At 44.1% G+C, this 22252-nt stretch overlaps 1 protein-coding gene across 4 annotated transcripts in view; it reads right to left on the bottom strand.

The window, feature by feature from the left end:
- The window catches only part of LOC106588327 (E3 ubiquitin-protein ligase SMURF2), a 70912-nt gene extending 52459 nt beyond the window's left edge, over positions 1-18453 (bottom strand). For all 4 annotated transcript variants that reach the window (XM_014177201.3, XM_014177210.3, XM_014177215.3 and 1 more), the window contains exon 1: positions 18023-18453. In XM_014177201.3, the coding sequence (XP_014032676.1) occupies positions 18023-18074 (52 nt within the window). In that variant the 5' untranslated portion in view covers positions 18075-18453. The remainder of the gene's footprint in view (positions 1-18022) is intronic.
- Between the last annotated feature and the right edge of the window lie 3799 nt (positions 18454-22252).

Here is a 22252-nt window from a genome sequence, read left to right as displayed (position 1 = left end):
TTCTTCTGTATACCACCTCTAGTTGTCACAACATCTGATTGGCTCAAACGCATTAACGAAGGATCGAAATTCACACACACAGTAAAAAAACAGTGGATTAGAGATGATGCAAAGGATTGCATTGATGAAGCCACAATCTGCAATATTAAAGCTGATCTACCCACAAAAAAAAAAATGGTGGAAAAATTAAATAGACTGTCAACACATTGTTTCACACGTGAAACGCAAACTTGCATTTCCGTCCCTCAGTTCTCTCTACTGCCATGCTAAATTAAATAAATTCGCACATTTGCTTCTATAAATGTTATGGCGGTAGTAAATATTAGCACGGTCAATACACTACGGCTAAGAAGCTGTTTACAAGGAAGTCTTCTACTTTGGAGCGCGGATTTAGCGATTTTATAGCATGAAACATTGCAGCAATTGGCAGCAATATGAATAGCCTATAAGCTAGGCTAAGTGCTGTAAGATCTAGGCTAGCCGAACTTAAAAGGCAAAGTAACAAATCAAATTACATTAGAATGTTATTTTATTCATAAATAGAGTTCTCTTGGAGACAGACGGTTGCAGTGCAACCAGACGCTGCAGGCCCGCAGAACAAACAAAATGGTTCAATGTCCTCAGAGTCACAGAGACCCAGCTCCCCCCTGCAAGCAGGAACCAACCAACAGTAATAACCAGAGGAGGAAGAGATTAAAATGTAACACGAAGTGCATGATATCGGCATTTTATGGCATGATTTTATGGCGTTGCGCTAAAAAAAAAACTTTAAAAAAAAACACTGCTCACTGAGGTGTCAAGTTAGATATGACTTAAGGCATAAAATGCCTTCAGAAAGTATTCACCCCCCTTGACTTTCCACATACAGCCCGAATTTAAAATTAATAAAAATTGAGATTTGTCGTCACTGGCCTACACACAATGCCAGTGGAATTATGTTTTAATGAAAAGCTGAAATGTCTTGAATTAACCCCTTTGTTATGGCAAGCCTAAATACGTTCAGTAGGAAAAATGTGCTTAACAAGTCTAATAATAAGTTGCATGGACTCACTGTGTGCAATAATAGTGTTTTACATGATTTTTGAATGACTACCTCATCTCTGTACCTGACACATACAGATAATTGTAAGGTCCCCTCATTCGAGCAGTGAATTTCAAACACAGATTCAACCTAAGACCAAGGAGGTTTTCCAATGTATTGCGAAGAAGGGCACCTGCAGGTACTGTAGATGGGTAAAATAAAATGTCAAAGCAGACACTGAATATCCCTTTGAGCATGAAGTTATTAATTACACTTTGGATGGTATATCAATACACCAAGTCACAACAAATATACAGGCGTCCTTCCTAGCTCAGTTGCTGGAGAGGAAGGAAACCGCTCAGGGATTTCACCATGAGGCCAATGGTGACTTTAAAACAGTTAAAGAGTTTAATGACTGTGATAGGTTTATCCTGAGGATGGATCAACAACATTGTAGTTACTCCACAATACTAACCTAATTGACAGAATGAAAAGGAAGCCTGCACAGAATAAAAAATATTCCAAAACATGCATCCTGTTTGCAACAAGGCACTAAAGTAATACTGCAAAAAAAGTGGCAGAGGCCTGCCGAGTGGTGCAGTGGTCTAAGGCACTGCATCACAGTTCTAGCTGTGCCACTGGAGATTCTGGGTTCGAGTCCAGGCTCTGTCGTAGCCGGCCACGACCGGGATACCCATTGGGCGGCACACAATTGGCCCAGCGTAGTCCGGGTTAGGGGAGGGTATGGCCGGCAGGGATGTCCTTGTCCCATCGCGCACTAGATGAGACAAGACTAACTACCAATTGGATACCACAAAATTGGGGTGAAAACGGATTAACAAACAAAAATAAAATAAGCTATTCACTTTGTCCTGAATACAAGTGTTGTTTGGGGCAAATCCAATACATAACACATTACTGAGTAACACACTCCATATTTTTAAGCATAGTGGGGGCTGCATCATGATATGGACATGCTTGTAGTCGTTAAGAACTGTGGAGTTTTTCCAGCATAAAAAGAAACGGAATGGAGCTAAGCACAGGTCAAAACCTAGAGGAAAACCTGGTTCAGTCTGCTTTCCACCAGACACTGGGAGATTAATTCACCTTTCAGCAGGACAATAACCTAAAACGAGGCCAAATCTACACTGGAGTTGCTTACCAAGTGGACAGCGAATGTTCGAGTGACCAAGTTACAGTTTTGACTTGAATCTACTTGAAAGTCTATGGCACTAGCAATGATGAAAAAAACAATTTAACGAAGCTTGAAAAATTTTGACAAGAAAAATGGGTAAATGTTGCACAATCCAGGTGTGGAAAGCTCTTAGAGACTTACAGCTGTAATCGATGCCAAAGATGCTTCGGCAAAGTACTGAATCAGGGTTGTGAATACTTATGTAAATTAGATATTTCTGAATGTATTTTTCAATCATTTACACACATTTCTAAAAACATGTTTTCATTTTGTCATTATGGGGTATTGTGTGTAGATGGGTGAGAGAATGATTTCATCAATTCAGGCTGTAACAACATAATGTGGAATAAATCAAGGCGTATGAATACTTTCTGAAGGCACTGTATGTGAAATCTTTACAGCCATCTATACAGTCAAACATTACCCTGTCAACTCAACTGTATATTAGCCTAATGAGACAGCAGAACACTGATCCAACGTTAGTTCAGCTATTGACCTCCAATGGATTGGGATAGGATAACCGGAATGTTCTAGACTTCTAGTCTGGAGAGCTTTGGTGACACTGTCATAGTCTTTCACACACTGTGGTCAAAGTGGGCTGGGATGGAAAACTACTGGGAAGGGGGAAGAACGGGCTGCTTTTGAGGAAGCGGGGGTGTGTGAAAACAAGGGAGAAAAGGAGTGCGTGTATGCAGCTGCCGAGAGAGAGACACACCTCACCCACCTCCCTGCAATGGGCTCTGTGTTATGACCCAGGCCATGCTTTGCTGTCGAACAAGACTCTTCCCCCAACACACCACCCACGTTGCAAACCTCATTACCGACAGGCCTGTAGACGCCCATCAGTCACCTCTGTCCTGTTTGGGCTCCTGTTTCAGCCCCACACTGTCTCATTCACAGCATTGTTCCAGTACAAACAAAAGGCTTCCTCTTCCCCTCCACCACGGCTCCCTCCCTAGCCTGTCGGCTTTCAGTGGAGAAACCTACCCAATCCCACCGCACTCCTAGACATACAGGCATGTACGTATGAAGTTTAGGGTAGTAAACTGACACAGAAGCTAGAACGACCCGGGCCGTCTAGACACATACAAACTGATGCGGAGGACATCAAACCAGAGTTCTAATCTACAGCACACTTCATTTGGCCCGCCATGACTCCCTCGTAGAGCCTCCCAGCTCTACGAATGCTCAGGATGCCAATTATGTCATCTGTTAAAATAGCCCCGCCTCAACCATGGCTCCCTGCTCCAGAGCTGCTCCAGCTGACACGCCCCTCATCAGCGCCCAGACGCTAATCTGGAATCTGGAGTGGAACACAGAGCAGCGCCGCCGCTCACAACAAGCTGGCACGCTGCCTGACAAACGGGAGGACGGCAGGGGGGGGAGGGTTTGTTCATTGGGAGAGCAGAGGAGAGAGGGAGGTGAGTGAGCTAGGCTAGTGTAAATACAGAGTATTACAGAATACACTCAGTAGGAGAAGTATGCTAGCTGATGGTTGTTATCAGGTAAAATAATAGACGCTAAATTAGAGCTCTATCATTTGTACTTTCCAAATTAAGGTTTCATGCTTCGGCTGTTCAATGATACATTTTCTGGTCTAGGCTAGACCTGAACCATGATCAAATCACGTGCCAGAGCGCTTTGTGGTTTTGTCTAAAAACGAATAGGATATGACGCTCTTTGGAATGCTGCTCTACCTGTGACCAATGACAAAGTCATTTCCTGCGGGGGCCTCTCTGGTTGAGGCTCTGCCCGGCTGAAGCTGTGAGGGAGAGCCTCAGAGATACATGACTCAAGGTTCGACCAACTCTGCTATTCTTCCTTGACCTGGAACGGTGTCAGAGGCTGGGACTGGACAGGAAGAGAGTGGATGTGTGTGGGTGTCGGTCCTACTGTGCACGTTTGCAGTCTGTAAGAGCACCATACGTGTTGTATGTACAGACGCCGTAGTTCTCCCTGTACGCATCCACTTGACTTCCCATTTTTCCCGTGATATCAACATAATCCCTAAAGCAGGAGCGGCTGGGGAGGAAAGGAGGGAGGTTTGGGAATAGCGTTGGTCGCGTTACATGTTGGCTTACATACATTTCATCTCGTTTGGGCCTTTCCAAACCAAACAGTCTGACTTTTCATCAATCCCCAGGCGTGCACACACACAGGCCCATACGCAAATGCACTTGCACACACACACACACACACCCCCTCACACACGCACACACAGCGGCCCATACAGAGACGATGAATCATTTCCCATCTGGCGCTGCAGATCTGCCCCGGGAACGTGGGAAGAGGAAGAAAGAAGAGGAGGCCTAGCCCTGGGAAATGGATGTGCCAGTATTTCAATTCAAAACCCCTACGACAGGGATGAGCCACTTTGGGGTTGGAGGGAGAGCACTGAAGAGGGAGCTCTGTTAAGGGGACCTAGTGTGTTAATAAATACATTTGTGAAAATGTGGCTGGGGAGGAATCTGTGGACACATTCTGTATCAAGTAAGCCTATATAGTAGATTGAGCTGAGACGAGATAAGGGGTACGGGTGAGCAGCGAGAGTGCAAGACGAGAGTTAGTTATCTGGCTTCCGGGGAATTTTAGGGACACATATCAAGTCTCTCTCTATAGCAAACAGAGACGAGAAGAGAGAATGGGGGAGCGGGAGCCGTGAGAGTGCTAGACGAGAGACAACTTTCGCCTGAGAGGAAGTGCACTGGTAGTGACATCACATCTAGCTCGTCATTCACGCTAACGATAACGTGTGGGGGTTATGGGCCGCATGGACGGATGCTCGGGCAGACTGGCACACTATGGAGGGGAACAGATTCTCGCCACCAGCTCACATGATGCATACCTCCCCCCCTTGACAATATGGCAGTGGAACTGGTGGGAGGGTGTTACAGCACTTTGCGCTTCTAGTACGGATGAGAGCCCACTCTCGTCTGACATCCGTCATCATCATCAACGTTAAGATGGGTGGAGAAAGAGAGAGAAGAGAGCCAGACGGAGCGAACGAGACAGACAGAGCGAGCGACACACATACACACAGAGCGAGCGACACACACAGAAAGAGCGAGACACACAGAGAGAGACACAGAAAGACAGCACAGACTGTCATGTTCTCCAGCCGTCTGTGTAATTCCCCGAGAGAGAGAAAGGTTACACAGGCTGCAGTTCCTGATAGTCTCCGTGTACACATAAATATTGGGCTAAGCTTGGCAGACTTTCACTGGAGTCCAGGGCTGTTGTGGTCATGAGAGCTTGAATCAGTTCAAACAGTGTGATCGTGTTTCAGGTAAATCGTCTGTGCTTCTGTATTGTACTCATCAGGTCTATCGGTGCCATGCATTAACATGCTGTGCTCTCCACTGAAGGAACGATACTGCATGCGAAGCTCTCGTAATGGAGGCCACCTAGTCTAACTGAGGGACAGTAGCTGAAATGCTAACTAGAATTACAACATTGAAGGAAATGGGGACCCCTGATATTGACTGTTACGGAGAGAAGAAAGCCAGGCATCTCAGCGAGAAAACCAAAAGATCCCACAGAAGTACAGCGCTACGTGGTGAAAGGAAGAAAAAGGAAAAGAGGGATGTCATTAGAGCAGGAGAGGAAACTGGAAGAGAGGGGGGAAAGTACAGTAGCTAGACATGCTGCTGAGTGGCATAACAGACACGCAGTGGTGTGGTGGTAAGCATTTCACTGTAAGGTGACCTGTTACCTGTTGTATTCGGCGCATGTGACAAATACATTTGATTTGGTGGACAGTGAGACACAACCGCCAAACAGAAACAGTGAGTGTTGGACAGCCTCAATTTCACCACTTCCTCAAGGGTTTGGAGACCCACCCCTCCCCCCCAGAGTCACGCCCTGTCTGCTACATCCAACAACCGGACCATAGAATGACTGGGAAAGTCAATTCACAGAGGACAGCCAATGCACTCTCTCTAGTATACATAGGCTCTACATATCCTCAAGAAACCCTCTCTGTGCTTGAATACCCAAAACGGCTAGTCAGATAAGTTGAGCGACATTTGAAGCTTTACTGAAGCTACACTGTTCCAACACCTTCATGCAAAGATGTTATCAATGACGGTCTCTCATGTCATGTCACCAGCAGTTCTTAGAAGCAGCAGAACCTTCGCTTGGCAAGTTGGCCACAACTCTTACACCTTTTCACGAATGACGTCAGCTTCATCAACAGTTCTGTCTAAGAAGCCATGCTAGGTCGCGGCGGCTAGGTATCTGTTGTGTTGCGGTGGCGGCGGTGCGCGGGGTTGAGACAGGAAGAGAGACTGAGGAGAGAAGCCGCCGGCAGCGGTGTCTGTACGCCGTCTGGGCCAGATCCGGCGAGCGATCGCAAACAGCAGAGAGAGAGAGAGAGAGACAGGATACAGTATCGCTTGTCATCTTACAGGGCACTGAGGTCTGAGGGTAAAAATAGCTCAAAGTGAAGCAGCATCAGCACCTGCAAACTGACTTGGCTGCATCTTGACATTGTGACCACATGTATTGAGATACATTTGGGCGAATGCACAGCAAGATACTATATGCTTTTTTAATATTCTAAGACACACTAAGGTGGTTCTTCTTCCAGATGATATTAGCGTACACTAAGACATAAGCCCAAGAATTCACTTTTAGAAAGATGAATGTATTTGCATATTGAGTGTGGTCTTTAAGCCCACCTCAAACTCTCCTCCCGGCCTCCACTCCCACCCATAATATTGTTATGCAAGTCATGAGGTGTGCACTCTTTCCACTGTCCTACTCTAAAGCACACGAATGCCACAAAGTTCAAGTATAATTTGAATAACAGATAAAGCTTCCTCTTGCTCTCCTTTGTGCAGACCTGGACGAAGAGAGGATTTAACCAACCGTGATCTACCACTGTAAAAAGTGCTTTGTAGCTGGTGGGCCCTGAAGCACCAGACACTTCAACCAAACTTGATGCATGCTGTGCTGCTCTTCTGCTTGCCAAACCTGGGCTTCGCCCTTATGAAACCTTAGTTGAAGGAGAATGAACATCGGACTGCTTCTGGTTCGGTGAGCAGGTGCTATTGTCAGTTGGACCAATAGGGGAGTCCGTTTCAATATGGTGAGAATGTCGATCTGAGAACCAGCCACGGCAACCATGATTAAGAGGGTTGAATGATGCCTTGGAAAGAGCCTGGCAAAAGATCTAGGCCAATGTTTTTAACTTTGAATAAGAAACCAACTGTGAGACAATATTCTGTAACAGAATATCTGCATTATTGAGACCAAGGCACAATTACATTTCCTTGAGACTTCATGGGCCAGCCTTGGTTCAAATGATGCTTTAAATCATATAATCAAAACCCTATCGAATATCAAGAGCATCCATCTTGGGCTAAATCACGTGCAAATCCCCTACTTGCTGACAGCAGACTTCTCTCTGCAGAGCAGTGTTCCACACAAATGCGTCCACTCTATACTTGTGCAGTCGGAAAGTATTCATCCCTTGACCTTTTTCCAAACGTTGTTACGTTACAACCTTATTCTAAATGTATTAAAATAAAAATATTCCTCAATCTACACACTATAAAGCAAAAACAGGTTTAGAAACGTTTGCAAATGTATTAAAAAAATAAAAAACAGAAATACCTCATGTAATTAAGTATTCAGACACTTTGCTATGAGACTCGAAACTGAGCTCAGGTGCATCCGGTTTCCATTGATCACCCTTGTGATGTTTCTACAACTTGATTTTACTTCACCGGTGATAAATGTAATTGTTTGGACATGATTTGGAAAGTCACACCTGTCTATATAAAGTCCCACAGTTGACAGTGCATGTCAGAGCAAAAACCAAGCCATGAGGTTGAAGGAATTGTTCCTAGAACTCCGAGACAGGATAGAATCGAGGTACAGATTTGGGGAAGGGTACCAAAACATTTCTGCAGCATTGAAGGTCCTCAAGAACACAGTGGCCTCCATCATTCTTAAATGGAAGAAGTTTGGAACCACTAAGACTCTTCCTTCAACTGGCCGCCTGGCCAAACTGAGAAATCGGGGGAGAAGGGCCTTGAAAATAACCCAATGATCACTGACAGAGCTCCAGAGTTCCTCTGTGGAAATGAAGAATATTCCTGAAAGTACAACCATCTCTGCAGCTCTCCACTAATCAGGCCTTTATGGTAGAGTGGCCAGACGGAAGCCACTCCTCCGTAAAAGCCAAATGACAGCCCACTTGGACTTTACAAAAAGCACCTAAAGGACTCAGACCATGAGAAACAAGATTCTCTGGTCTGATGAAACCAAGATTGAACTCTTTGGCCTGAATGCCAAGTGTCACGTCTGGAAGAAACCCTGCACCATCTCTACGGTGAAGCACGGTGGTAGCAGCATCATGCTGTGGGGATGTTTTTCAGCGGCAGGGACTAGGAGGCTAGTCAGGATTAAGGGATGATGAACGGAGCAAAGTACTGAGAGATCCTTGATGAAAACCTGCTCCAGAGCACTAAGGACCTCAGACTGGGGCGAAGGTTCACCTTCCAACAGGACAACGACCCTAAGCAAACAGCCAAGACAATGCAGGAGTGGCTTCGGGAGTCTTTGAGTGGCCGAGCCAGAGCTGAACCCGATCAAACTTCTCTGGAGAGACCTGAAAATAGCTGTGCAGCGATGCTCCCCATCCAACCTGACAGAGCTTGAGAGGATCTGCAGAGAAGCATGGGAGAAACTCCCCAAATACAGGATGTGCCAAGCTTGTAGCGCCATACACAAGAAGAATGGAGGCTGTAATCGTTGCCAAAGGTGCTAAAACAAAGAACTGAGTAAAGGGTCTGAATACTTATGTAAATGTGATATTTCAGTTTATTTGTAAAACATTTGCAAATGGTTAGTTTGTTTTTTTTTACGGTTTTTGCTTTCAAATTGAGTATTGTGTGTAGATTGAGGGAAAAAATTTTTTTTATTCCATTTCAGAATAGGGCTGTAACGTAACAAAATGTGGAAAAAGTCAAGCGGTCTGAATACTTTCCGAATGCACTGTATGTCTGTGTAAACTGAAAACAAATGTATCAATGAAACACAAGCCATAATCTTACACACCATACCGGGGCTCCCTCGCAGCATGAAAACCAAGAGAATGAAACTGAGTTAGCCACAAACAGCATGGTGCTCCGTTCCCCGCCCGCAATATGAGACATGCCAGAATCAACAACAAAAAAAACACAGGACCTTGTGAGACCGTACCAATCCCCCACTTCTGGGGGTTATTCTTAAATCCTAGGATTCAGGGCTATAATAACAATAACATTATTTGCTTGTTGTCTAGACCGAAGTTTGGTGTCTGCCAGAATTCTTAAGCCATAATTCGAAGAGTGCACAGCGCAGAACTTGCATGAATCATCAAAATGAGTAGAAACTCAGCACCAGAGAGGTTGAAGGTGCAGGTAGTTTTACAGATGCTTGGTATGCGTCCCAAATGGCAACCTATCGCCTTTCTAGTCCTATGGGCCATGGTCAAAATAAGTGCACTATGTAGGGAATAGGTTGCCATTTCAGACACAGCCTTGGTTTAAAAACAGCCACATTAGGCTAGACTACATTTTCCAACGACATGGCAAAACATTCAGCAGACGTTTAGACAATCACTCCCTTTTAACGACTGAAACGCTTCATCTGTTAAACTGAAAAATCTAAGGGAAGTTGAATGGAGAACCATTGCTAAAGGAAACAGCTTCCTCAAAGGGTCCTAAATCTATGTACCTCTGTCTAAACCGCCTACACCTGCTTGCTCTGAGAAAAATCTAAGTATTTTTTGTGTGGTATCAACATGACAAAAATACATTTAGTCTACCCAACCTCCCTCCCTGTCTTGTCTGGCCAGGTGAACCGCGGATAAACGTATGCGTGTACACACACACACACACACACACACACACACACACACACACACACGACTACACCACGTTGACGCTCCTTCAGAGCCTTTCAATTCCCCACTGAAAAATGTCAAACCAGAGCGGCTAACTGAACTGTGAACAAGACACGTCATCTTCTATCCAGAAAACACAGTTTGGCAAAAAAGCAATCAACTGCCCAATTGCCAGTGATGTGCCAATTTCCAAACGGTCCAGTCAGACAGCTGTAGATTACAAATCCATTAGGCAGATAAAAACAGTCAGACCCCATCAGCTAAGAGACGGGAAGACTAAAGTGGAACTGTCTAGAGGACTCGTGATGATTAGACTTACGAATAACGTGAGCACCGTCAAGGAATTTTAACATCTGCAAAGTCGTAAAGGATTTCAGACAAAACCCTCTTATCTGTTATTGGTAAGTGAATTCCCTGAAGTGCATAATTCGAACAAATGTCTAACCAAAGCACGCCACAGATTAGCCTAACTGCCAGTGCCAGCCAGGCAGCATGCATTAAACCCCACCAGACATGTGGTCTCGCGCTAATGCAGAATTCACGAGAAAAAATTAAATATACACACACATATAAGAAGTACCTTGCTGCATTTTGTAAATACAGACAAAATGCTTCTTATTGTAATTTCTTCTCAGCATCAGACGAATTGTCACAAATTAAAATGTTTAAAAAAAACACCTGACTTTCAATATAAAACGCAAGGGGAATTGTTTAAAACAGATTTTTGGAAGGTCTGTTTTGAAAACGCAGATTTTTAAAACTGTAACACGACCCCTGACCAGACAATTAAGACACAATAAAGCCAATGACTGTACGTACAACAACTAGTAATGAAGATAACCAACCCATTAAATCATTATTATTGCTCTGGGTTATCATTTGCTCTTTTTGTCGGCTCACAGAGCAACATATATAAAGCAGACAGGCAGCGTAGGCATACTGCCAGATAGAGACAGGATATGAAGGTTTCCATGTAAGAGGGGGCAGCTCTGCCGTGGAGCCCGGTCATCTGGAGTGAAGAGTGGAGTGGGGGGGGCCTCCTGGGGCAGCTCTGCGTCGGAGCCCAGTCATCTAGAGTGGTGTGAGAGTGGCCGGGGCAGACTAAACAGAGCCGAGGAAGTCTGGATGTGCATAGCAGCACCTGGACGCAACACAAGCCCTCTCTCTTTCCATCCATCTACAGATCACTGAGAAAAAAAGCTCTGGCTCAGACAAGGGCCTTGCACACAGACTACACTATAAGGCTACAGACTACACTGCACTATTCAGACTTTAATGCAGATGACACAGGACTCCTTACACAGCCGCTTACTGACCACAGCCAACACACATCGCTAACTGCTCTTGGTCCTTTGTAGCTCAGTTGGTGCCAGCGGTAGAAAACTCTGCCAGTGGTAGACAGTGCATTCGTTAAGTATTCAGACCCATTCACTTTTTCCACATTTAGCTCAGTCACATGGTGCTTGTAACACCAGGGAAGTGGGTTCGATTCCCGGGACCACCCATATGAAAAACGTATGCATGCATGACTAAGTCGCTTTGGATAACAGCGTCTACTAAATGGCCGATTACAAGGGCCATGCACACAGACTACACAATTCGGCTATAGACTACACCGTTCAGACAGGGGTCTATTCAACGCAGATGACACAAGACCTCCTAAGTTACTGCTAACTGACCATAGCCCACACACTCAAACAGACCTGCTCACTATATACCACTCCCAAAGGGGCCATTCATTCACAGGTTAGAAAGACTAGCTCTGGTCTCCACCACACTACTACTCTGACTGACATTCCTGGGGTTACTGATAAACTAGAGCAGGGGCATCAAACACATTTTCCCCCCCAGGGGGCCACAGTCCGTCTTGAACGAGTTCAGGAGGGTTGCACTGAAAAGTGGTTATATTTCCTTGCCGGCAAAATAATTGTCCTCTCCACATTGTTTTGGTCATTTTCAATGCTCCCTGACTGTCTACTGATTGTTAGCGAGCTGGACAGTCAAGAAACTGTTTGAAAATAGGTTGATTATCATTTCTGCACAGTTTTGAGTTGGTTTTAGTCACTTGAAAGTATATTGAGTTCATTTCCCCCCCCAACATTTTTTCCCCCACAATTTATTACTTTTTTACTCAAACCCCCCCCCCCCCCCCGCCAGCCATATGTTTTACACCCTGACATAGACATCCGGAGTCTAGATCCTGGGTTGACAATCACTGCAGCTAGGAGGATACATGCTCTACAATATCATATAGGCATAATAGTGAGTGAGTCATTTGATGATTACATTAAAACAGTCGAGATTGACGATGACTGAGCTTTTGACAGGAGCCTTCAGGTCATTCTCTACTAAACCTTACCGATTCTCCATTCCTCTGTGTCTCTCGCAGCTTGAATGGGAGCATAATGCATGTATGAAGCAGACAGAGGCAACATGAAAAGACAACCTCGACTGAGGAAAGACTCGGGTAGGAAAAACCAGAGAGGAACAGACACGGCAGGCCATCCCAGATGGGCTGCTTCGCTTCAGTAGGCTACAATGAGTGTGAAATGTTTGCGCAGACACACATACACGCCATCCCTCCTCCGCTAGACACTTCTCACACAGAAGGGTTGTCATAGGGGGAACGTTGTCCTGACGTACAGAAAACTGAGTGACAGCCCATAGAAGTAACATGAAAAAGAACAGAGAGAGGAGAGACAGAAAAATAAAGCCAACTGTATGCAGTATGGAAAGGAGCATGTAGGCTGGTTTACAATACGTACTAGGACCCTTGTGACTTACAGAAAGGCATCAAACCCCACATTTCAAGGCAGTGAACCGTACGTAATAGAGCCAATTCATCTGACTCTCGTCCCATTGATATTCAGCTGGAGAGGCAAGGCAACACTGAGAAGCATTTTCATTCCAACACAGAAACTTAGAAGAGATTGCTGCAATGGATTTCTGACAAACGCCTATTGATTGTGCCTTAAAATGGGTCAGACTGCTCTGCAGAGCCGGGTGGGTGGAGAGAGCCGCGTGGCCAAATTAAGCCTCTGTCTGGACGGATGCCGTGCTGCCTTATCTTAAAATGTTTTTGCGAATCAATATGGCTGCTACGTATTTGCAGCGGCCTTCGCCTTGCACGTAGGATCTAGTTTGACCCGGGAGAATGGGTTTCACGCGGCGGTATACAACTAGCCAACACCAAGTGACAACAATAACACACGGGCATGGCCTCTTCTCACTGTGTCGATTTAGATTAACAGCAAACGAATGCCTCTAATCTGCTTTCATTCAAAACATCTGGCCCAGCCTGCTAGACTGTGTAAACCAGCATTAACTTAATCCTGCTAGGACGGAGGGTGGGACAGGACAGCGCTGAGGGCAGTAAAACCAGCTCCCAACGCCATTTAAAATTGTCTTGTTGGCGTACCTTTTACCAGATGTTGGTTACCCTTCACAAAACACAATCAAATACATTTCCTTCATTTTAGGGGCAGGAGTCAACAGGGCTCCTAATTTAGCTCGGTGCTGACAATACATCCTGTGGAGAGTGTGTGTGTTCCCTTTGAGGACACACACACACACACAAACTTTATTTTCTGACCGCTGACTGAGTGAATGCTGAGACAGTGGCCTCTGCTAACTTTCCAAAAATGCATTCTCTCGCTCTCTCCCCCCACCGGCTAATGATCGGCCTAGGAAGGACGGAGGCGGGGCCTTTATCTTAAAATCGCCAGCTTCCTGGCTTTTCCCCACTCGCTCTTACTCAGCTCCTCCAGGCCCACTTCCCAAAATGCTAGAGAGAGACTCAACAGTCTAAAGTGGCTTCCTCGTCTGCACTGACCTTTAGTCATGGGGTAGATTCATGTAATACAGATGAAGTCAGAAGTTTACATACACTTACGTTGGAGTCAATAAAACTCTTTTTTTCAACCACTCCACAAATTTCTTCTTAAACTATAGTTTTGGCAAGTCGGTTAGGACACCTACTTTGTGCATGACACAAGTCATTTTTCCAACAATTGTTTACAGACAGATTATTTCACTTATAATTCACTGTATCACAAATCCAATGGGTCAGAAGTTTACATACACTAAGTTGACTGTGCCTTTAAACAGCTTGGGAAATTCTAGAAAATTATGTAATGGCTTTAAAAGCTTCTGATAGGCTAATTGACATCATTTGAGTCAATAGGAGGTGTACCTGTGGATGTATTTCAAAGCCTACCTTCAAACTCAGTGCCTCTTTCGCTTAACATCATGGGAAAATCAAAAGAAATCATCCAAGACCTCCACAAGTCTGGTTCATCCTTGGGAGCAAGTTCCAAACGCCTGAAGGTACCACGTTCATCTGTACAAACAATAGTACGCATGTATAAACAGCATGGGACCACGCAGCCATCATACCGCTCAGGAAGGAGACACGTTCTGTCTCCTAGAGATGAACGTACTTTGGTGCGAAAAGTGCAAATCAATCCCAGAACAACAGAAAAGAACCTTGTGAAGATGCTGGAGGAAACGGGTACAAAAGTATCTATATCCACAGTAAAACGAGTCCTACATCGACATAACCTGAAAGGCCGCTCAGCAAGAAAGAAGCCACAGCTCCAAAACCGCCATAAAAAAAGCCAGACTACGGTTTGCAACTGCACATGGGGACAAAGATCATACTTTTTGGAGAAACGTCCTCTGGTCTGATGAAACAAAAATAGAACTGTTTGGCCATAATGACCATCGTTATGTTTGGAGGAAAAAGAGGGATGCTTGCAAGCCGAAGAACACCATCCCAACCGTGAAGCACGGGGTGGTAGCATCATGTTGTGGGGGTGTTTTGCTGCAGGAGGGACTGGTGCACTTCACAAAATAGATGGCATCATGAGGAAAGGAAAATGATGTGGATATGTTGAAGCAACATCTCAAGACATCAGTCAGGAAGTTAAAGCTTGGTCGCAAATGGGTCTTCCAAATACTAATTGAGTGTATGTAAACTTCTGACCCACTGAGAATGTAATGAAAGAAATAAAAGCTGAAATAAATCACTCTATTATTCTGAGATTTCACATTTTTTAAATAAAGTGGTGATCCTAACTGACCTGAGACAGGGAATTTTTACTAGGATTAAATGTCTGGAACTGTGCTAAACTGAGTATAAATGTATTTGGCTAACGTGTATGTAAACTTCCGACTTCAACTGTATATTAGATGCCTACTAAGTAGTCTAGGCTAATAGCTTTCACCAGTAAATTTGTGTCATATCGGTGCATTAGGAAGAGGCCTAGATGGTGAGAAAAAGCCACTTATGACAGCTGAGATGCACCCGGTGTGATTACAGACTGTGCTGCATAAGAGAGATCTGAAACAATTCTTCCAGGCTGGCACTACATGCTCACGGTGCCAACTGGAGGCGAAGGAGCAAATGGAGTTGGAATAGCTAGCCATTTAGTAGTTAGCTCACAGCAGCAGGCTGTTCGCTAGCGGTGCGAACAGCAGCAATTGTCACCTCCCGGTAGTGTTGGGAGTAGCGGCTTAGCGCCAGACTGTTCCCCATTTACTGCTTGGCAACGGCATTCCGTTCAAAACGGCAGGTGACTTCATCAGACAGCGAGTGAAGGAAAAAGCCCAGTGAGCAAACAACAGGACCGGGTCACACTAAATAATCCATCAATCCTGATCTGTGACCAGCAGTCGGGTGCCAAAGACTGTGGCTGGTGGAAAACAGTGCAGGAAAACACCCCGGCGTCTCCCCTCACAGACTAGCACTGATCTTAGATGTCTGTGGAATGCGGCCTAACCGCTAGGCCTTGATTAGCTCTAGCTATTCCTTGAGCGAAATTGCATCTGAGACGAGAGGAAATGGCAAATAAATTGCAAGGCAAAGCTGCAACTACTGACAGTTTGAATGTGGCCTCTAAATGGCAAACGCACAGACAAATGGCCTGAGAATACCTTCAGGCGTCTCCCAGACTGCTAGTAGCAGACACAGTAGTTTATTGACAATTACATTACGATTAGACAATAATGGCGGCTCAGGTCTGAATAGAGTCAATAGACCCAAGGAAGCTATAAGTGCTTAAGAGTAACCCAGAAAACTCTACTGATCGAGCTCTACTGTCTGCAAGCCATCCCTTTCCCTATCCTAAATGACAAGCGAGCATTCAGTGAGACCACAGAGCAGACAGACAGATCGGGGTGGAGAGGCCCGTCTACGACACACACACACGCAAAAAATGTGCAACATTAAAATGTGTGGTGGTGTTCCTCAGTTTGAAAGGAGCAGTGGTTTGAAGCGTTCTTGCCCTCCTCTATGGCGTGAACGAGACAGAGGATGTTCCTAAGATCTGGAGACTCACGTTTCCTCTCCGTTTCACATTCCTGGGATTCCGAGTGAAGACTACTGCAGCAGCCCATTTAAAACCATTTCACATATGGAAAAAAAAATTACAAAAGAGACCCAGGCCTTCACTGCACTAATCAAGATTTGTTTTGTATTATTATTGCATGACGCCTCATTATTGAAGAATAGCCTTGGCTAACTGCATCATAGAGGACTTGGGCAAAATATAAATGTACAGCCTTTTAAAAATGTCACACTAAGTACTTGTTTTTCTACAATGAAGATAGCATTTGTATGGACAGAGGTAACATTACAGGCTACTTTGTTAGTAACAAGTGATTACCTTGGTATTACGCAATTAGGTCTGTATGGTAAACACTTTCAAAGTAATGGAATATTCCAAACAACTCTTGCCGGACCGCGAGGAACTCTTGTTCACTCAGTGCTTTTTTCCAGCTAGTACATTACAAGATTAAATATTTAATTTGGCAGGTCCCAGGAGATAGAGGGGTCAGGAATTTGATCTGATCATGGAAAAACATGAAACGCAGGGCATGCTATCGCCTCCTCTCCCCAGTCAAAACACAGCTTTCTCAAGTAAACAGACAAATGTTTGGGTTGTAAGAAACCGTGAATAGGACAGAAAGTTAAGGGGGCTCATGCTGGCTCCTTTCCCTAAGGGATAGTGTCTTAAAACAGGAGGGAATGCAATACAAGCTGAGGCTATATAGGGGTGCTGAAAGTTCATTACCAACACAAATCAAAGTACTGATGGAACATTTTGAAACACTAGAAATATTAGCTACAAAAGCAAACTATTTGGAACAGGCATACAAGTTGCTGGTCTAAATCAATACTACATTTGGTAATGGTGTCAGTCTGCAGAGCTCTGGCTACTATGGGCAGTCTCTGCACACTCGGGCGGCAGGTAGCCTAGCGGTTAATAGCGTTGGGCAAGTAACCGAGAGCTCGCTAGTTCGAATCTCAGCGCTGATTATGTGAAAAATATGTTGATGTGCCCTTGAGCAAGGCACTTAGCCCGAATTGCTCCTGAATGACTCAAATGTGTAACTAACGTTACCTATGTATAATAATGTCACTGATAATTGAATTTAGTAGTACTGTAATTCAGATTATAGGACAACCCATGCAAGTAGTGACGATGGGTGGGCAAACAAAACTGTTGTAACAATTAACTAATGCAGTCATTGTGATGACCCCAAATGTTTTAAATTGGAGAGTTCGCTAGCTAGCTAACTTAGCTAACGGTAAATCAACGTTAATCACGACTATGTCAGCTAACTAGCTAACTGACTAGGTAGGTAAACTAACGTTGGCTAGTATTACAAACTGAAAAAAGACACAAGACACAAGATTACTTGTTAGAAAACAGTATGCTTATTCGAAGCGTAGCTAACGACATTTGATCAGTTTGTAAATATAACATCGCGTTGTTGTGGATAACAAAGTGTAAACATTCACGCAGAAAACTAGCCAACTACTGTAGCTAGCTAGTAACGTTAGCTTGATAGCGCCATTAGCTAACAAGCCAGTGAAGCTAGAGACAGCGAGGGTGTTTTACATTCTTACCTGTCAACCGCAGTTTCACTGGGCCATTTCTCCTAACTCCTTGATTAGACATGCCCGTTTGTTTTCCAGCTTGACGTGGGTTATCAAAAATATGTATAATACAGGTGTCTAGCTATTTCACAGAAATGAATCCCTATTTAACTCCTATGGCTATGGCAGTTTCACGGTGAATGAAGAAGAATGGAGTCACGGCACAGTGGCCCGGATGAGCACAGCTCTAGTGCTATACACCACCGTCTCGAGCGCATACTCTGAAATCAAATAAAATAAAAAGCTAATTTCCAATAAACCAGGATCTCCTCCCGAAAGAAACAGTGCTATATGACGTCCAAGGCTGCTTCAAAAGCCAAGGGTGAGCTCCTCTCCCGCTGGGGGTGGCATTTCTGCTTGAAGTGGGGGTAGCTGAAATTTCCAAGCAGAGATGTCTTGCTGGTCTCAATTTTTGGAAAGTGACCCTCCCCTCTAGTGACATCACTCACAAGGTTAAAACACAAGCACTAAATTGATGTACAATGTTTATTTAAATGAGAGGAAATTATTGGACATATTAAACTGTTTTTATGTTGTGTTCATCAATATGGTAGACAACCACGGCCTCTGTCCCTGGACTGCCTCACTAGACTGATCTAAGGTCAGTTTTATGTTTCACCGTCCTCATGGTTATGAATAGGTTTTGTGGAGCCAGTGGAGGGTAAACTGATCCTACACTTGTGTGTTCATGAAAGCATTTTCTGGACGTTTATGACACAGGACTGTGGACATACCCCACTTTCTGTCCGTTTCCCTTGAACCACTACATTACCAAACATAGCACAAGTCTGCAGCACTAACTGGAGAGACCTAACTGGAGAGAAGGGGGCTGATATGTAGAGGTCTGCATCAGTGTTTCTCAATCGGGAATAGTAAACTTCTGGCAGAACATAATGTGATTGGAGGTAGGCCTACATTAACCAAAAAGAACCACTGGTCTACATGTCTGGGGCTCCCGAGTGGTGCAGCGGTCTAGAGGCATCACTACAGACCCTGGTTCGATTCCAGGCTGTATCACAACCGGACGTGATTGCTGGTTGATTTACGTACCTGCCTGGTACGGCAATTGCTCGGCCTCTGACCCCAAGGCACTACAGAGGGTAGTGCGTACGGCCCAGTACATCATTGGGGCAAGGCTGCCTGCCATCCTAGACCTCTGCACCAGGCGGTGTCAGAGGAAGGCCCTAAAAATTGTCAAAGACCCCAGCCACCCCAGTCATAGACTGTTCTCTCTACTACCGCATGGCAAGCGGTACCGGAGTGCCAAGTCTAGGACAAAAAGGCTTCTCAATAGTTTTTACCCCAAAGCCATAAGACTCCTGAACAGGTAAGGTAATCAAATGGCTACCCGGACTATTTGCATTGTGTGCCCCCCCCCCCCCCCCAACCCCTCTTTTTACGCTGCTGCTACTCTCTGTTTATCAAATATGCATAGTCACTTTAACCATACATTCATGTACATACTACCACAATTGGCCCGACCAACCAGTGCTCCCGCACATTGGCTAACCGGGCTATCTGCATTGTGTCCCGCCACCCGCCAACCCCTCTTTTAGCTACTGCTACTCTCTGTTTATCATATATGCATAGTCACTTTAACCATATCTACATGTACATACTACTTCAATCAGCCTGACTAACCGGTGTCTGTATGTAGCCTCGCTACTTTTATAGCCTCGCTACTGTATATAGCCTGTCTTTTTACTGTTGTTTTCTTTCTTTACTTACCTATTGTTCACCTAATACTTTTTTTGCACTATTGGTTAGAGCCTGTAAGTAAGCATTTCACTGTAAGGTCTACACCTGTTGTATTTGGCGCACGTTACAAATAAACTTTGATTTGATTTGATTGGAAGTCCCATAGGGCGGCGAACAATTGGTCCAGCGTCGTCCAGGTTAGGGTTTGGCCGGGGTTGGCCATCATTGTAAATAAGAATTTGTTCCTAACTGACTTGCCTAGTTAAATACAATAAAGAAATGTAAAATGTCATTGCCACTTTTTTCCTAGACACAAAATAGTTTATATCGCCATCTACTGGCTGCTTTCAAAAGTGCATGAGACAAGCTAGAAGCCATATCACAGAACATATCACATTCAATGAACAGCATAGGGAAAGTTTGGCCCACACAAAGACAGCAGGTCAGGTCATAAACCCGCAGGGAGCCCTCTTGCCCAGGTCAAAATTGCACGAAAAATAAGCCTTTACTGGGGATGTAAACTGTGCCTCCAAATAAGACTATGACGTTCCAGAATACATAAACTGTGTTATCCTTTGACGTGTGTGTGTGTGTGTGTGTGTGTGTGTGTGTGGTGTGTGTGTGGGGGGGGGACCCAGCTTTACTATCATGTTAAACGTCTGGGTCTACGCTCTGTCCATGCTCAATCAAACATGATGATTACATGAATTATTTAGTTTCTCTTTAGTTTGCACAATTGTGCAAACACATAGCCATTGGTTCTTGAAGAATACATGAATTTGAGCATGTTTGCATTTCTCAGGACCCATCCCTCAGCTGTTTCCCCAAAAAGTGGCCGGGTGCTCACTTTGTTGTAGTTTTAATCTCAGATTTATCCTTTAAATTGGTAAAAAAAAAATATTGGTTAAAGGCCAGATGCAGATGTTTTTATATCAATATCAAAAAATGTCTGGGTAACAGTTAAGTACCCCACTTTAATAGATTTCCATTAAAATTGACAAAATTAGCTTTTTAGCAAAAATATATTTCTCAAGCTAGAATTTTGCTAGGACTGTCTGGGAGTGGTCTGAGTGGGGAGGGGAAAACTGAAAACTAGCTGTCAGAGGTTTGGAACTCTCTTTGTTATTGGTCTATTAATCAATTTACTGCATGGTGATGTCACCATGGAAAGCTGAAACTCCCGTCTATGCAAACCTGCTGATTGGAAGGTCCTGTGTAGATTGTATTTTCAACCAGCAACTATCAGGAAATAACACTGTTGTACAATATGATATAAAATACATGAAAAACAGAATGTTGACTGCACTGAGCCTTTAAAATTTGGCATCAATATGAACATCAACAGGCTATATCATAGTTTACTTTTTAATAGAACTTTAATAGAAAACTCACACTTTTATTGAATTTAGTTAAAGGCACAATCTGTAATATCAACAGCCTGAGTATCACTTTATTTGGTAAACTGAGGGATGAAGCTGGACACAAACACACACACACACACACACACACACACACACACACACACACACACACACACACACACACACACACACACACACAAATAAGGACATTGTAGGCAGTTATAAGGACATTGCAAGAGTAATGTTCTCCTACAATCTCTAAAAACAGGAATAGAGCCACCACCAACCACATCACTAGATAGGGTACTGACTTTCATATACACCTTTGGCAGGGACAGGAAGACACTTTGTTAGAGCCAATTTGGACATATTTGTATAAAAGACAGAACATACAGAGCTCCATGTACGTTTGTGTAAATGTATATGATGAAATATTAGGTACGTATCTTTATGATTTATATTTACCTGATTGAGATGTATTCATTTTTTGTTAGTTTAACTTAGTTTTTGGCCCCCCTCTTGCCATTCAGTGTACTGTGGTAAGTGTGTTAGGATAAAGGCAGTAAGTTGGGCCTTCGGGGGAGGAGTCCTAGCTAAACGTGGGAGCGGTATAGTCTTTTGACCATACAGATATACAAACAGGTCATATTATGTATTTTCCATGTCAATTAATCTATGATTTCAGTTGATTGGAGAATCAATTTTTTTGTTAGATATGAGAAGAATAAACCTTTTTGTTGCACCAAATCCCTGGATCTCATTTAATGTTTTGGCTGTTTGGAAACCTTGAATGTGGACTGTATGCGTACGAAGCAACCCCGCTTTCAGGCTAGGGCAATGGCTAAGGTAAAGAGGAAAGGAAGCCACTACACACTTATCTATCTACTGTAATTAAATTCAATACATCTTTATTCTCCCCGAAGGGCAATTCTTGTGTACTGTAGAAATATGTTTACATACATAAAAAAACATGCACACAGTAAATATCCATCGACAAGGGAAGATTAAAAAGCCTTGAAAATAGAGTCACGCATGTACAAAATATACAGTAAATATATATTTTATATATACACATACAGAAACATATGTACATGACTGTAGGTCAGTCAGATAGGTCTATACACATTGCACTACCAGCAAC

This window comes from Salmo salar, chromosome 02 (genome assembly GCF_965601325.2).
Source record: "Salmo salar chromosome 02, fSalSal1, whole genome shotgun sequence".
In the NCBI taxonomy this organism is placed as follows: Eukaryota; Metazoa; Chordata; class Actinopteri; order Salmoniformes; family Salmonidae; genus Salmo; species Salmo salar.
This window is presented reverse-complemented; position numbering and strand designations above follow the sequence as displayed.